This window comes from Amia ocellicauda, chromosome 8, assembly GCF_036373705.1.
Source record: "Amia ocellicauda isolate fAmiCal2 chromosome 8, fAmiCal2.hap1, whole genome shotgun sequence".
Classification (NCBI taxonomy): domain Eukaryota; kingdom Metazoa; phylum Chordata; class Actinopteri; order Amiiformes; family Amiidae; genus Amia; species Amia ocellicauda.
Genome location: NC_089857.1, coordinates 44,396,139 through 44,412,344, shown reverse-complemented (window position 1 = coordinate 44,412,344; position 16,206 = coordinate 44,396,139). Strand labels below are relative to the sequence as shown.

Here is a 16,206-nt window from a genome sequence, read left to right as displayed (position 1 = left end):
TGCAATTTTAACTTTACATTTCATCACTACAACTGGTTGGAAAGAAGAAGATTCCTGGGCAGAAGATGTTGTTTTAGGACGTACCAGTATCAATATATGATGTGTGCAATCATGACACAAGGGAAGAGAGCAAATGTCATGCAGTTAGACATATGAAAATAATGTAACAAACCGAGAAGAACAATAGGAAAGCATTAGACCAATTATGCACGGCAGTGTTTATAAATATTTAAAATGCAAAGCGGTAGGGTTGCAGTCGGAGCTGCAGGAGCTGCAAGATCTGCAAGAGCCCTAAAGCGCGACGCGCACCGCACTGCTCCGCCACTGGCCTGCACATTCCACAGCGGGCCCGGCGCATGCGCGGCAGGCGCTCCCGTCCCTGTCGCAGTCAGCTCGACCGTGAGCGCATGCGCAGGCGCCGCGACGCCAGACTGGACACAGAGCGCGGCTGTGCGGGAGGAGGCGGCGGGGCTCTCACTATTTAGCAGGAAGGCCGATCCACCGCGCCTGCCTATCCGAGCGCTGGGGCCACTATCTGGCAGCGACGAGGGGAGGGGAGGGCTCGGCCGCGGACTCGGGCTGCCTGTGAGCGGAGCTGGGCTGGCGAGCGGGACACGGACGGGGAGACGCGGATCGGTGCGACACGGCGGGTAAGCGACACAAAAAGCCCGTGAGCAGGACGCCGCCTCCGCCCGGGCCGCTCGGCGGGGATGGAGAGCTGCGCGGCGGCCGGCCCGGGCTGAGTGCGCGGAGGCTGGAGCGCGGCTGCTGTCAGCCGCACAGCCCGTCCTTTGTTCGGCGGCGGTGCGGGTCTCTGCCAGGCTGCCGCTGCGGCGGCTGTAAACACGGCGGAGCAACATGGCTGACGGGCTGCGCTGTGATTGAGGCACCGAGCGCCGCCGTGCGAGGCCATTTCCCCGCCTCGTCGCCGCAGACGCGCCGCTGTTATTGTCTCTGTCCTCCGTGCCCGGGAGACACTGGCTCCAGCCGGCAGGTCTGGTGTGGCTTCGCTGGGCAGACTCTCCAGACGGGGCTGTTTCTGAGCTCCGCTGGAGAGGGAGAGGGGGATAGAGAGAGAGAGAGAGACCGAGAGAAAGAAAACACATTGCACCCCCTTCCCCCCCCATCACAGCCCAATGCAGCAAACGCGTCGCACACGGAGCCGGGCTGAGCGAGCCGGGCGCCCCTCCGTCACCGCACGGCCAGCCCGCTGTCCGGTTGATCTAGACATGCGTGAGGATGAATGTGGTCCCATTGAGAGCCAGCCAGCGCGGCTGCTGCGGCAGTGTCGGGGGCTTCGCTGCCTCCGAGGGGGAGGGACGGGTCTGGTGCCGGTCAGACTGCAGGGAAATCGGCAGCATCTCCCGGCGCGGCTCCTCGGACCCTCACTGCTGGGTCGCTGTCATGAATGGACTTGAGCCGTATGGATGCACTGTTCATAGTGCAGCTGTAGAGCAGAGCAGCTTCAAGGTAGACCTGTGAAGGTCTTGTAGACCAGGTGCTGCAGGAGCAGTCCTCATGTCTTTGTACACCCACCTGGGTCACAGCTGGCCGGATGAGGGTCCGCTGTTGAATGAAGGTCTGGAGTCCTTTAGATGTTGGTTTGTGAAGCGGGATGCCTTGCCTCTTGTGTGGCAGCACCCCTTCCAGTGCATTCTTGGGGGGGCTTGGATGGCACAGGTGCGTTTTATTTTTAAACTTCAGGGGCACGGTGCAGGCTTGCGCTGGTCCTCTCTTTGTGTGAGACCCTTAATCTTCTGCCTGCCGTTGAAGAACATCTCGTACTCCAGGCTGCGCGTCTCTAAAGGGTCTTTTCCTCCCCCGAGGACCCGTCTGTCTCTGTTATGGCTTTGCGTTCGTACAGGTTTCGTGTTGTGTGTGGAAAGGCCAGGGCGCTGTAGGGGGACGGGGGTGTCTGGGCTCCAGCAGGGAGAGTGGCTCGGTCCGACACACTAGTTGCTGCTCCACGTTTGTGTCACTCCTGGTCAGGAGATGGGCAGTGTGCAGCACCCAGGATGAACCTCACCTGCTTCATGGCAGCGGTGAAAACCAGCACCAAAAAATGAGCCCCGTATTCCCTCAAGGATGTGATTTTACGGCCTTATTTATTTAACATACTTTACTGCAGTGGAACTTCTTTATATTTTGTAAGGATGTATTTTTAAACCTTTTGATCAGTGCTGCTGGGTTCACTTTGCTTCACACTGTTTTTTCTGTTCATGCAGACTTTCTGGATGCCAATGCCCGGGCACTAACAGTCCAGGGAATATGCGTAGTATTATATTCACCGTTGCTCTCTTTAGCAGACTGGGTTTAGCAGTGCTTCCTCTCGCTGGGAGGTCGAGCTCAAAGCAGGCTGCATCTAAATGCATTGTCCCCCCAAACCCGGGCAGCGGTCCTCTCGGCTGGGCTGGTGTGGCAGCGTCACCATGGCAGGATATGTGTTGATTTTTGTTGATTTACCACCTTGATCACCGACCAGGCCACCATCATGTGTTCTTGCATTAGACACTTGTGATTTGAAGACCAGTAACTGACGTATGATGTTTGAAGTTGAATTGGAGGAAGTGCAGGCTTCAATTATGGCCACGAGTAGGTCTTAACATCTCGGGGAGGAAGGTTAATGGCATTTTCTTTTTCTTTTCTTTTTTTATCTGAAGAGTTCATCAGCTTAGGTGTCAGAACCTAGAGTATATCATACGAGGAGGCCTTGGGAGTTGTGTGGGAGAGTGTTACGATTTGGCAGCGTCTAACCTGTTTGATCAGTCGTGTGGATGAGCATTCGCAAACGCGAGGAGCTGGTCTGCTCACCAGGGACATTCAGCCCTTGTTTGTTTTTGTTTGTTTAAGCAGCAATAAATGCAACCAACCCTTTATTTTATTTGCATGGTGTCTTTGTTGAAATAAGTGTTTTTCAGTGTTATAATTAGGGCCCGTTTTGTTCTCTTTGTGGCTTGCCATGAGTAGGGGGTTCAGTAGTTAAGGCAAAGGATTGAATTGCAAACAAACAAACTACATTAACATTCAACTATCGGGGAGCCCTGGCCTTGGAGTGTTGCCTTAAATGTAGATGCGTCTAAGTGACCTGTAATTACTGCGATGTGTCTTCGTCCTCTGTTTAACATCCCAACAAATACTGAGCCCAATCTCTGTGTGCTCCCCTGTGCTCTACTGTTGGCGTGGGGGGTGTGGAGTGGCTCTGCGGTGGGAAGACCAGTGAAATCCTGGCCAGGCCTGGAGAACTTCGAAATCATAAACCAGGGCAAAACAAGCAAATTACCCTGCTCAGTTATCGAGGTAACCCTCCATAGGGGTTACTCATTTAATTATATATGATTATATGTATTCCTATGGGAAGGCATCAAAAGGCACACCTGAGAGGCCCTTGGCACTCACTGCTCCCTGCTGAACAATTGACACCTGCCTAAAGAACCGGGCCCTGGGCTTTTCCTCCCACTGTAAACATCCTGACGGTGAGGTGTATTGTGCACACATCAGTAGCCCCACAAAAGTAGAAACAGTGCTGTTTCAGAGGCCTGTACATTTCTCTTCTATAAAACCAATGAAAACTTTGATTTATTTAACCCTTCCAGCCCTGTCAATGTATTTAGCCAGTTCATATATATTTTCTGAAGCTGATGTTAATAATTTCCGGTTTGTTTTAGTTACTAAACCGTTCTAATTACATGCATGATTTTCCTGGATGTTTGCACTATCCCAGACGCAGATATGTAATCTGTATAGTCTCCAGAAGGGAACAGCATTGTATGAATGTGTTTATGCATTAAACCTTAGGTGCACACTCCTTTATTTGATCGTCTTGCAGTCCAGAGCTTGCCTGGACATATTGCATGGATGTCTGTACGCTTTCTCGCAGTGCTCTCTTGAGTTCTTCTCCCCTGTGAATCTCACCGCGCTCCCTCTTTTAACACCAATCGTCAGCTTGAACTTGCCATCTTTCTTATGTAGGATTGAGCAGCTGATCGTATACAAGTACACCATCACCTTTGAACCTGTTAAATCATTCGTCATTGTCTTGCAGCACATTTAAATGGACGGGCCAGTAGGGCCTGATATTGAGAGTCAAGTGTACAGGATTCGGCCACAGTCAATAAAGGTCATTATTGATGGAAGATAATTGATCAAAACTGGTGGCATTAATAAAGATCTTAAGGTTACCCCAACCCTGATGGACTTAAACCTTATGAAGGTATCAATGTCCTTGTCTGTTAAAATTCAGAGTATTTAATGCTTTAGATGTAACAATATTTATAATATATATATAATTTTTTTTTTCAGCTAGCAATTTGTGACGTATCTGAACTCGGTCCTCTCCTGTATGCAAAAGACTTGACATGATGGTAACGCAACACTGAAAAAGTAATTCACAAAAATGAGTCCAATTTCCCATCAAGTTGATAAGTCATCTTACTTTTTTTTTTTTTTTTTTTTGAGGAAATGTAATGAAGTCATGTTTTCCATTCTCATTGCAAGGGAACATGCTTCCAGAGGCAGCTGGGTCCTTGTGCAAACAGCTGACTTCAGTGCAGCTCTGGGAGGCGGGACTCCTCCCTGGACTTGCAGGATGAAAGGGCCTTGATAGCTGTCCGCGTTGGCTGCCCATTCAGCTTTTCAGAGAATGATATCGTCGAGGTGTAGAGCCTTCTCTTTATTTGTTTATACAAAAGTGCTGTGAATGATGCTGTGCTTTGCGCACTTGACCAGAGCAGCTCCTGCCACCTTGTTGACATTTGTACGCTGCGCACGTTCCGGAAAAAAAACCTGAAATGCGGCGTCTGCACGTGAACAGAGTGACGCAGCCAAATCATTGGCTAGTGACTGAGAGAGCGCTCCTTCATTTAAATTGGGAACACTATCTTTTTTTCCCTTTTGGATAGTTTGGACGTCCGAGGTATTCACTTTCTTACGAGCATCTATCCAAGCTGTCTTAGTGTAAATGAGCCCCGATCCCTTGTAGAATCGAATGGTATTTTTACTTTTCTTTTTTTTTATGCAGTAAATCGGACTAATGCATCAGTGTAATATGAGTAATGGTGCATCTCAAAGCCCTCTGTGAACCTGTAGCTGCAGTGTTGTCAATATTGTTCGACTCCTGCCTGCCTGGTATCTTTCATTTCTTTCCAGTAGCTCAAGTTTGGTCCGATTCATTTTTGTCCTGTGATGACTACTGCAGGTACTAATGCTCAGGCACTTTGTTTATTCTAATGCAAGAAAGATATGGCCAATAATGTGTGCTGTTTTCTTCTATATAAATGAGTTGGTCCGCTCAAGCTGTGCTTGCAGACGTGTCCAGTGTTTTTGTAATCGTGATGTGAGAAATGGGGAACAATACATAGTGCAGGCCTGACCTTGTAGATGGGCACCCAAAAGCTTGCCTGTTGACAGTCCTTTTATAAACTTCAAAGAACTTTCCTTCAATCCAAAAATCCTGGCAAATATGTCCCTGCTGCTCCTCTCTCATTAGTCATATTTCTGACACGCATGTAGAAAAGAGAACCTGATGCCTTAATAGCTTCCAAAGCCCCAGTGGTACTTTTATGAAGAGTTTCCAGCAGAAAAGGGGGTTGACTAACGAATAAGCAAAGCCTATTTGGTGTGGGGCTTAGTCCACTGCAGACCAGAGAATGGCGTTTGTGTACCGGTCAAGGTTTCTTTTAAGTGCGTGAATGCTCCCGTGAAGGTTTGCGCTCATTCAGACGAGTCAGACACGGGTCTCGGACTTTAACAAGTTATAACGGACACCCGATTCAGACGGTAACAAGATAACTAGGTAATAGATCCTAGGTAATACAGACTTGCCAAAATGTCTTTAAACAAACTGATGAGGCCAGAGATGGCCGCGCTGCTCCTGCCTGTCCTTTCTGCCTCCTGTGTTTCATCCGGCTTCGATCTGCTACAGTTGCAAGGGGTGTGTGTTGAGCAGTTGCCGTCTCCAGGTCAATGCATTAAACCGCCACTTCCTTTCTGTAAGAGCTACCGACGTGGGGCCAACGGGACTTCAGGAAGGCTGAAAATGCTGCTTCGATAATGTATTCATATTTCACCAAAGATTTCTGCAGTCAGGTAGTTGGCACCTTTTCTTTACGAATATATAATTGATTTTTAATGGTATGCCGTATGATTTAGAAAAAAAAAAAGATGTTGGTGGCAAAGTAATTTCTGAATTTCCTGTGGCTCACTCTGTAATCTCCTTTCAAAGGGTTTATATAAAATGTATCCAATTCCAGCACCTTTAAAAAAAAAAAAAAAACATAAATGGAAACAGAAATCAGGCTTTGAAAATCTTGAAAATCTATCGGTATGAGTCCTGGTCCCAGCAGGTTTACTGTCTGTGTGAGTTAAATAAGTCCTACATTTATATCAATGTAATCCATTTGTATTGGTTTTACATGCTGGACAACTGACCACGGCTCTCCTGCCACGGGTTCATTCTCCCTCTGCTTGTTATCAGGTTAGCCAACCATGTCTTGAATACTTCTGCATTGTTAGCTCTTACAGTACAGGGACAGAACTTTTCCTATGCCTATCCCACACCATTGCATTGCACAACCCCAGGACCCGACTGTATTACGTCTGCACTGCGCTGAGTTGAGTTATACTGGGATGTGTGCTTATTGTGAAACAAGAAAATGTATCTTGTGAAAACTGTGGGTCACCCCTGGGCATCTGCTAACATAAGACAGTGTCCAATCGAGAGGAGGCCATTGGCCCCATCGTGCTCGTTTGGTGTCCATTAATAACTAAGTGATCAAGGATCCTATCCAGTCTGTTTTTTAATGTTCCCAAATTGTCTCTTCAGCCACATCGCTGGGGAGTTTGTTCAGATTGTGACGCCTCTCTGTGTGAAGAAGTGTCTCCTGTTTTCTGTCTTGAATGCCTTGAAACCCAATTTCCATTTGTGTCCCCGCACAGCCAATAATAATGTCTTGATCTGTCTGGTGTGAATCAGCTGTGTCACCGTTGGAGATTTGCATCGGCCTGCCAATTTTAATTATTTCAGTGTTTTCCTAAAAAATTTGCATAGGCGGGGTGGTCCTTTACCATACTGTTGTCTGGGGTGGTGCCAGTGTACTGTTGGGCGTGGGGGATGTAGTGAATGAGAGCTGGAGGCAGAGCATGTTCGCTTTTGTTTTTCAGGTGAAATTTGTTCTTTTGTTTATCAGTAAAGAAGCCAGAAGTTGGCTGAGCTGAACCAATAAGCACTGCTGTTGATGTCGCATGAGCCCTGTGGGGGAGGGGGGATGATGTAGTGTTCAAGCCTCTGAAATAAATGCACTTGGAAAAGTTGAGGCTAAATAATGCTATGGCAGTGGTGGAGTGACTCATCTGTGACCCGTGTTAAGAACGTGGCTGTAACCGTGAAATCCTCCCAAGTTCTCCTGACCAAATTCCTGTTTTCAGTGCAGCTCTGCTTTTTTAATGGTGTTTCACTCCTGCCTTTTATACGGTTTTCCCTCAGATATTGTTATAGCTCTGGACACTGTGCTTGTGTCCCGTCCCGTGGCTACAGACGGTTATGATGTTGCATTTTATTTTGTAATGCATCTGGCATGAGTGTCAGGAAACTGCCGTCTACTAACAGGTTTTCTGTAATTGAGGAGGGGAGACGGGCATTTAAACCTTGAAGTCCTTTTGATGTTCATGTAGAAATATAAAGTCTTGGTTAGAGAGAAATCTGTTAATGTTGACTTTTTGTTTATTGGTGCAATAGTGATCATTTGAAAAGGGAACTGTGTGGCTGGTGCTTTTAAATGAGGGGGCTCTGTGATGCTTGTCTTTGGACTGTGAGCCCTTCGTTAACGCCCTCCTCTCTGGTGCTGGGTGACTGCTCTCCCGCTGACTCGCAGGCAGCAACCCCCCCCGTGCAGAGGCCTTCGCCCCAAGGCTGTGTAAACCCGTAACTCCTGGTTTCTCCGACTCGGACGGCAGTGTTTCGCAGCACAGCGCAGTGCTGGGGTGGGGTGGGCTGGTGTTATGACTAGAGGACTGTTTGTGCTTTGGGAGGCGGACGGCCTGTGTTTGAGAACACTGTGGATGTCTCGCTATTCTCTTCTGTAAACCACTTCTTTCATTAGCCTCTCTGCGTTGCTCTGTGTTGACAGGGCCCTGGAATCCAGCCTTGTCCCGGGAGCAGCTGCGCACTCCGGTGACGGTCCGGCGCGACTCGGCCAGCGGCCCGCCTGCACTCGGGGGAGAAGAGGTTGAGCTTTTTCCTGCTGTCGCGTCATCACACACGTGGGTATCAGTGACATTTTCACCCTAGTCTGGCAGCTTTGCTGCTCACCTAAACACCGATGAATGAAGACCCCATTCGGGAAGACGGCGGGACCCAGATCCAGAGCTGATGCAGGTAGGCCGGCTCTCGCAGCAGCTGACTGTCCGGCCCCCTGTGACGCGAGCTCTGGACAGGGGCGCCTGGAAGGCAAATTCATAAAAACAGGCTGTTACAAAGACCTACATAGCAGCTCTGATCGTTGTCTTTTAAAGCTTTTTGCCAAATTAAATGGTGTTCAGTGTGTCCGTGTGTCCGTGTTATAAGCAATTTGCACTGCATGTGTAATGATTGCTGTCACAACGAAAGCCTGTAGAATAGTGTCAGGCGGTCATGTGACCTGTCCGTTACAGTGAGAGACGAGCTGTGCCGTACTCAGTGCCGACTCGGCGTCTCGTGCTGCGCTGCCGTCTGACGGTCGGAAAAGCTGCACTTGTGTGGCAGCGATCTGAATGTGGATTTAACAGCCAAATACTTATGACAGGGAAAACAAAGCCAGAAATGTGCTGATTTACTTAATGTAGTTTTTATTTTATTCAACAGCAAGTATTTTGTCAGTTGGTGTGTTTGTGAATGGAGTTCTCGGCGGAGGAGGTCTTCCCCAGGCCGAAGCCCCGCCAGCCTGGCTGTTGTTCGTCCACTGCTGCCTTGCCAAAGATTCAGTTGGAGGCCTTTCAATAAAGCATGACAAGACTATTGTTTATTTACTAACCTGTGTGAGGTTTTTGAGTTCTTTGGCTTCAGCCCCAAGACTGTCTGACCAATACTGGTGGGATTTGTGCCTCTGGCGTTTGCTCTAATTTATCTATTTGTATTTAAATCCTAAATGGTTGAGCTGATCTGCCGTACAGTCGAATCACGCCTCCTGTAAGAGCATCTGTTTGTGTGACGCTAGGCAGATACCAGTTGTATTAATGATTCCTCTTGTGCTTCTGTAAAAGCAGTTTGAGTAAAGACAGTATCTGTATTTGTGTTTAAGCCTCGCCGAGCCCCCTGTGTGTCGAGCACGTGGTCCGCTCCCAGAGACTGCGGCGGGTTGCCACGCAACGGAGACCGGATATTTATAGTGAAATCGTCGTTAACCCTGTCCACCTCTCCTCTCTGCAGAAAGTAAAGGAAGGATAATGTTGGATGGGTTTACAGAGCCACAGCTGAGTGGAGAGAGACGCAGATGATATTGACACCCACTCCGCACCGCGAACGGCACGATTGTCGCAGCTGAATGTGGTTTGATGTTTGTTCACCAAACTTTTTATTTTTGCTCTTCAAGGGCATGCAGGTGTTTCTGCAAGTATGATGAAGAAAAAGGGTTCCCACAAGTAAGTTTTGTTTTAGTGTGTGTGTGTGTGTGTGTCAGAATGCAGCAAAATGTTTTTAATTGTAATCTTTGAAGGAAAATAAAAAAGCAACACCCTTCTGTTTCCCACCTTTGCAACAGTTACAATTTCAACACTATTCAGATGAGTGACAGCTTCCTGTTATTGCAGTCTGGCCTGCTCCCTCCCAAAAAATAATTAAACCATTTATTCGTCCATACGTTCTCCAGTATGTAGAAGACACCTGTTCGTACAGAAGAGCTTTTCACACCTCGAGTGTGCAGTGGGTTTCAGTCCCACTCTCCCTGTTTTTGTTTTTGTTTTTTGTTAATTAGATTCAAGCAATATAATACGTTCTCTAGTTGTATGAAAGGTTATTGATGGACAGTGAGCCAATTTGTGAAGCTTCAGATCGCAGAAGCATAACCGGCATCCTCGGTTATCACTGTCAGTGCGGTGTTTTTGGGGAAATGTCTGATGTGAATCCGGCCGCATCCAGGCGATCCAACACCAATTTAAAGATTGACTGGCTCTTACTAGCGGGGCTTGTGTTGTGTACGATGTGCCCAGCCCTCCTCAGACAGGTCCGTGAGACGTGGCATGCGATGGGAAAAGAAATGCACGTGGGAATCTTGATCTTGATTGCCGAGGGGCGGGCCGTGGAGCGCGCTGACCGAGCTCGAGGTAGCGTGAGGTTCTCCAACATCCTAGTGGAAACGGTTCCTGTTTCACGCAGAAATCCTCTTGATGGCGTTCTCGAGTTCTGGCCGTTTCCTGAACTTGCTAAAGTAGGTCTCCAACAGGACGAGAGAAAGCAAACCCCACAACGTAGTGCGGAAGGGAATTGTACCCAACGGTCCACTGTGATCGTAGAACAGATAGACGTTTAGGGGGGAAAATCTCAATAAATGGGCCTGTTTTTAACCAAGAGGGGTCCTTCTTAATCCGCAGAACGTAACTCTCAAAGGGGGGGAGCTACTAGATGTGTGTGTGTGGGGCACAAAAATAATTTTAAAATAATCCATTAGTTGGTGTGTTCTGCCCGCCCATCTGATCCGCTCCTCTCTGCGCAGGAAGCACCGGAGCAACGTGGGGCCCAGTAAGCCCGTGTCCCAGCCTCGCCGCAACATCGTAGGCTGCCGGATACAGCACGGCTGGAAGGAGGGCAGCGGGCCGGTCACGCAGTGGAAGGGCACCGTGCTGGACCAGGTCCCCGTCAACCCCTCGCTCTACCTGATCAAGTACGACGGCTTCGACTGCGTCTACGGGCTGGAGCTGCACAAGGACGAGCGGGTGCAGGGCCTGGAGGTGCTGCCCGACCGGATCGGTACGATAGCGGTCTTCCGTTTGGTTTTGGGTGCTTTCCGTTGCAGCCGCAGTAAGAGCGGGGGGTCAGTCTGCATTTCATGGGGGCTGAACCGTGTTTTTTGGTTGCCTTTTCGGGGGATCCGCTATATATGATCCATTTGCGAGTAGATCGCACCTCTACCTGCAGCCAGGGAAGAGCCGGGGTTTCTCTCTTCAATGAAAGCGACTCAAGCTGTTTTAAGCTGTGGTTTGTCTTCATCCTCCACAGAGAGTCTGTCTGTATATAGCTCTGTAGCGGCAGAGGCCCAGAGGCTCTTGACAGTGGGGGAGAGCGTCTCTGCCTCTCGCCAGAGCCCCGAGCCGTCCGTCCTGCTGTCACTACTGGCAAATCGGTATCGTGGACCTGCCTGACACCGTCTGAATCGCAAAATAAGATGTAAACCGAGCCAATTCCTCCCCAGACGCCACACCGACACCCTGGGAGAGAAAGCGGGTGCTTTTCCATCCCCGTGGCCTGTACATACGCGTGCCTATCCTCCCCTCTCCCTCTATCTCTCTCTCTCTCTCTCTCCCGCAGCCTCCTCTCGGATCAGTGATGCACACCTGGCCGACACCATGATCGGGAAAGCCGTGGAGCACATGTTCGAGACGGAGGACGGCTCAAAGGACGAGTGGCGGGGCATGGTGCTGGCCCGAGCGCCCATTATGAACACGTGGTTTTATATAACGTATGAGAAGGATCCTGTTTTGTACATGTACCAGCTCCTAGACGACTACAAAGAGGGCGACCTGCGGATCATGCCCGATTCCAGTGAGTATCCGTCCTCGTGAGTGAGCGAGTGTGCCGCGGGCGCGTCTTGCCGCTCCCTGGGTCTGAAGCATGAGAGAGCTCAGCCTCCCCGTTCTGTGATGGCGGGGTACGGGTTTGGACCGGGGCTGTAAATCTAAACCGGTCTAAAACTAAACTAAAGCTTGTCTTCCTGTTCCCCCAGATGACTCCCCTCCGGCCGAGAGAGAGCCGGGCGAGGTGGTGGATAGTTTGGTGGGGAAACAAGTGGAATATGCCAAAGAAGACGGGTCAAAGAGGACTGGGATGGTCATCCATCAAGTGGAGGCCAAGCCGTCGGTTTATTTCATCAAGTTTGATGACGATTTCCACATTTACGTCTACGATTTGGTAAAAACATCTTAAGTGCGGCGCGAGGGACACGAGAAACGAACGAACGACACTTTGCCAAATCCTCTGAACTTGTCTCTCGACGCCGACGCGAGGACTGACACTCTCCCTGCGCTGGCTGGCTGAGCTCTGTGGTTTCCCGTGAGTTTCCTCGCCCCCCCCACCCCACCTGCCATTGGAGGGTTTTTCTTTTCTCGGTTCCCAGCGGAAGGGAGAGATCTGCGCAGCTCTGCGGTTATACTGAACCAGAGCAACTGCCGGGAGGAAGCGTCTCTGTGTTATTGCCCCCCCCGCCCCCTCTAAAGACGTAAGGATGCAACAGAATTGAACTTCAGCAGGAGGAGTGGATTTATAAACCGATGACCAAATAATATAAGAATTTATGAACAGAAGAAACAGTCGTGGATTATTATGGTTTTGATTTCTGAACTGTTTTTAATTTTTTTTTTTTGTTTAAAGGCCAAGGGTGGGGAGAATATTATAAACCTGTTTGTGTTCTAATATATATATGTATATGTATGTATACATTTATATTTCAATGTGTTAATTTAAAACTCAGATTGTTTATGAAACACTTAAAACCTGTATCCTTAAAGGATTTAAAGAATTGAACGCAGATGCTTATCTTTAACTGCAGTTAGTTTAAGCACTAACTTTAAATTCATCTGACTTTAAAACCGCGATGTGAGCACTTGTCAAACGCGACTGGGAGAGAGAGCGCCGCGCCCTCCGAGTCCGCGGGGAAACGCCGCACCACCGGCCGCTCGATCGGTGGCGCTGGTTCGGTGATCCTTGCGAGAAAACCCAAACCAGCTCAGTTTTTAATCTTTATTTTTAAATTTTGGAAATGTATAATTGTTTTATAGATTTAATAGCATCCTTATTCAGAAATATTTTGGAACAAACTGATTTACAGATCTGTATTCTGGTGTGACGTGCGCCGTGGCCACAGGGGGGCACCGTCCTTTCTGAGCTCAAACGCATCGGCTGCGCCTCGACTGGGGTTCGGCCTCTCCGCCATCCTGTCCCAATGCCACTATAAGCTTTTGGTTACTTAGCTGCAAAACGGAGAATGAAACCCCATCTCGGAAGAGTTCAAAACGGATGTATCTTGTTACAAAAGTATTAAGTGTAATTTAAATGACTCTCAGTGCGATTTTTATTTCCCCCGGTCTGTCTCGGCTGGTTTGAGCGCTGCGAGTCGCGCTGGTGTTGGCAGCAGTGCCGCCCTCGTGCCCCGCGGGGGCAACTGTTCGCAAACTTCAGCTTTTTTGTCTTTTTTTACACATTTCAGTTTTTATTATGTTTTGCCTGATTCAGTTTCAGCCTTAAGGCGTGTGACCGGTTACAGTCAGATGGTAACACGACATCAAAACAAAACCCCAAATGCGTCTGTTTCCGAGGCACTCCCCTCGCCTGTTTTACTGTGTTCAAAATGGGTAACCAAAGGCTTCGGAGAAACTACGGTGGCTTCGGAGTGACTTTAAGCACTAACCCCCCCCAGCTGTCAGTGCTAAGGAACAGTGTTTGGATTTCAGCCTCTGCAGATCTATTTTTTACTTTACTTTGTGGTTTTACCTTTTGGTCCTCGGTAAACGCGAAGATATTTGTGTCTGTAAGTCGACAACCTGAGCCCCTGAGACATGCCTGTGGCGCCGAGTCCTCCGAGTTTCAAACTGACCGTCCGAGGGTCTGTCTTGTCGCATCCAGAGCGGACGCCTGGGTTTCAGTCAACGGGAAGAGCATACCAGTGTATTTGGAGACCTCCAATTAGTATTGTTTATATTGGTGAGTATTAAAATGTTAACAGTGCTTCTTCTGCAAGGCCGGGGTCTCGCTGTTCCCCCAGAACGGGACCCCCTTGTGTTGCTGCTGCTGCTTTTGTTCCCTCGGAAATAAACACTCTGCGAACTCGATCCGCCCCCTCCGGGCTCAGGTTTCGGATAAACTCCCCCCCAGACGCATCTCGTATTACCCAGCAAACTGAAATGCAAGTTCTCTGTTGCAGGATTTCCACCTTGCTCTCCGGGCTCTCCGGGCTCTCCGGGGGCTTGTGGCGGCACAGGTCTCCGGTGGGGGAGGAGAAACCGTGTGTGAGATTATCGGCCTTTTCTCATTTACCTACTGTAGTATTGTACTGTGTTTGATGTCAGTTCCACGTTGGAAGTTTTAAAAGCAGACCATTCTTTTTGCATGCATAGAAGGGTAGCGCAGTCGATGTACCTAGTGTGAGTTGCATGTTAAACCGTCTCTGTTATTTTCTTCATTTTTTTTCTAAGCTGGTTATTTACGTTCTTTGTGTATGCTTATTGTGAAGCTGTTTTTTTTTTTTTTTTTTTTTTTTAATTTGTTTAACGCTCGATAGGATCAAACGCACTGCTGGTGTGAGCGGAGGGCCCGTCCGAGGGCGGTTACCAGTCATGCAGCATTTGAGGGATCATACAATTCTAGCTGTAAATTGAAGAGCTTTTTTTATTTGTCCTTTACTCAGTGCCATAATGGAAAGGAATACACAGGAGCAAAAGGCCTTATACGTTAGAGAAAGTGTTTTGTATGTACATATGTAGCTGAGTGTATGTGTATATAGCTGCCTTTGAATGGATTCACACCCTTAATTATATTGTAACAAAGTTAATGTAGCAAAGAAAACCAACTCCCATATCCAGTGTTTTTTTCTTTTTAAGTATGACAATCGATATTGTATCTGTCAATAGCATATCTGTCAAACATGCAGCTCTTTATATCTTCAGTTGCATGATCCTGGTTATTCATTCCCTGTAAGAAAAGATGGAAAATAAATGCTGTCCATGTCATCCTGCCGCTGGTTTTGGTGATATCTGGTTGTTTTGAGAAGTCCCTAGCAGCCCAGAGGGGAGTGCTGTCCAGCCCTGGTCCCGGGGAGTGTCCACATTGCTCGCGTGACTCAATTGGCAGGACTAATTGATCCAAATTGGCCAACCTTCGTAACACAAGGGTGACCGTTTTTAAAAACCTGCCGGACTGGGGGGCCGTACGGGGCCAGCATCGCAGGCTCCAGTAATAGCACCTTCTGAAAGCCCTGCTTGACTGTGAGAGCAGGGCGGGTGCAGAAGCAGTCCGGTCAGAGCCGGTCACCAGCGTGCTGTGGAGCCGGACTGCCTCGGCACAAGCTCCTCTCCCGTCACAAGTCTGGTGACCACAAAATTAATAAACCTAAATGAGCTTCCCGGTCTCCAGAGTGTGCCATGATAGTTGGCCATCAAGCCCGAAGCCCCCTGTCCAGAAACTCAACGGTTTCCATCGGGTCAAAGATCCCCAAATACCGACCCCGTCCACGACAACCGTAGAGCTGAGGAGCATCAAACCGGCTCCATCTCGATCTCAGACCTCGTGCCAGCAGGCCTTGTGTGTTCTGAACTGAGGAAGGCAGTTAATGAATATACGGTTTCATTGTATTTTTTTGACAGATTCGCTAAGGAAATATGTACGATATTGTTATTCATCTCGTGTCACGTTTTGTTTACAAAGAAAGTATGCATTCTTTGCTAAATTGAACTTGGTTACTCAAGGGTAAGAGTAGATTTGATGTTGATTGTGTGTTTGTGCATATATGTGTGTGTATATGTGCATATATAGGTGTGTATATGCATATATGTGTATATAATATATATTATATATGATGTATAATATATATTTATATAGAATGAGAGTCCTGTTAATTGCATATCAGAATAAATGATATTCATTTAAATTTAAGGTGGATTTTGTTTTTGCAGTTACATCCAGTGCAGGAGCGCGTTTATCAAGTGCAATATGGTCCCTTTGAGATGCTGTTGCTCTTTCATTTGATTTGGTATAATAGTGCAGTTTGATGGTTGCAGGTGCGTGTCTAGTTCAAAGGTCTTCGATTTCTTTTGCGTCGAGGTAAATGGCTTCTCTTGAATCGCTTGTTTGTTCAGTTTTTCTTTTAGTTTTTTTCAATGTAGATAGTTCATGTTATTTGCATTTAGAAGTATAAACACACTTTAAAACCTGTTACTTAATTCTGTAAGTAATTTTTATAAATATGATGTAAGTCTATCCTTATAACATTTAAAAAAATAAAAACTTAATGTGAACTTCAGTGTTGGAAC

At 48.0% G+C, this 16,206-nt stretch overlaps 1 protein-coding gene across 2 annotated transcripts; it reads left to right on the top strand.

The window, feature by feature from the left end:
• The first annotated feature begins 450 nt into the window (after window positions 1-450).
• On the top strand, window positions 451-16,191 carry spina (spindlin a). 2 transcript variants are annotated; one of them, XM_066711623.1, is made up of 6 exons: window positions 451-650; window positions 8,124-8,371; window positions 9,564-9,612; window positions 10,683-10,936; window positions 11,495-11,728; window positions 11,910-16,191. In XM_066711623.1, the coding sequence occupies exons 2-6, from the start codon at window positions 8,320-8,322 to the stop codon at window positions 12,107-12,109; spliced, it is 789 nt and encodes a 262-aa protein (XP_066567720.1). In that variant the 5' UTR covers window positions 451-650; window positions 8,124-8,319; the 3' UTR covers window positions 12,110-16,191. The 2 variants fall into 2 exon arrangements, with proteins under 2 accessions (XP_066567720.1, XP_066567721.1); XM_066711624.1 differs by having other exon boundaries at window positions 452-650; window positions 8,124-8,256.
• Window positions 16,192-16,206: the final 15 nt, after the last annotated feature.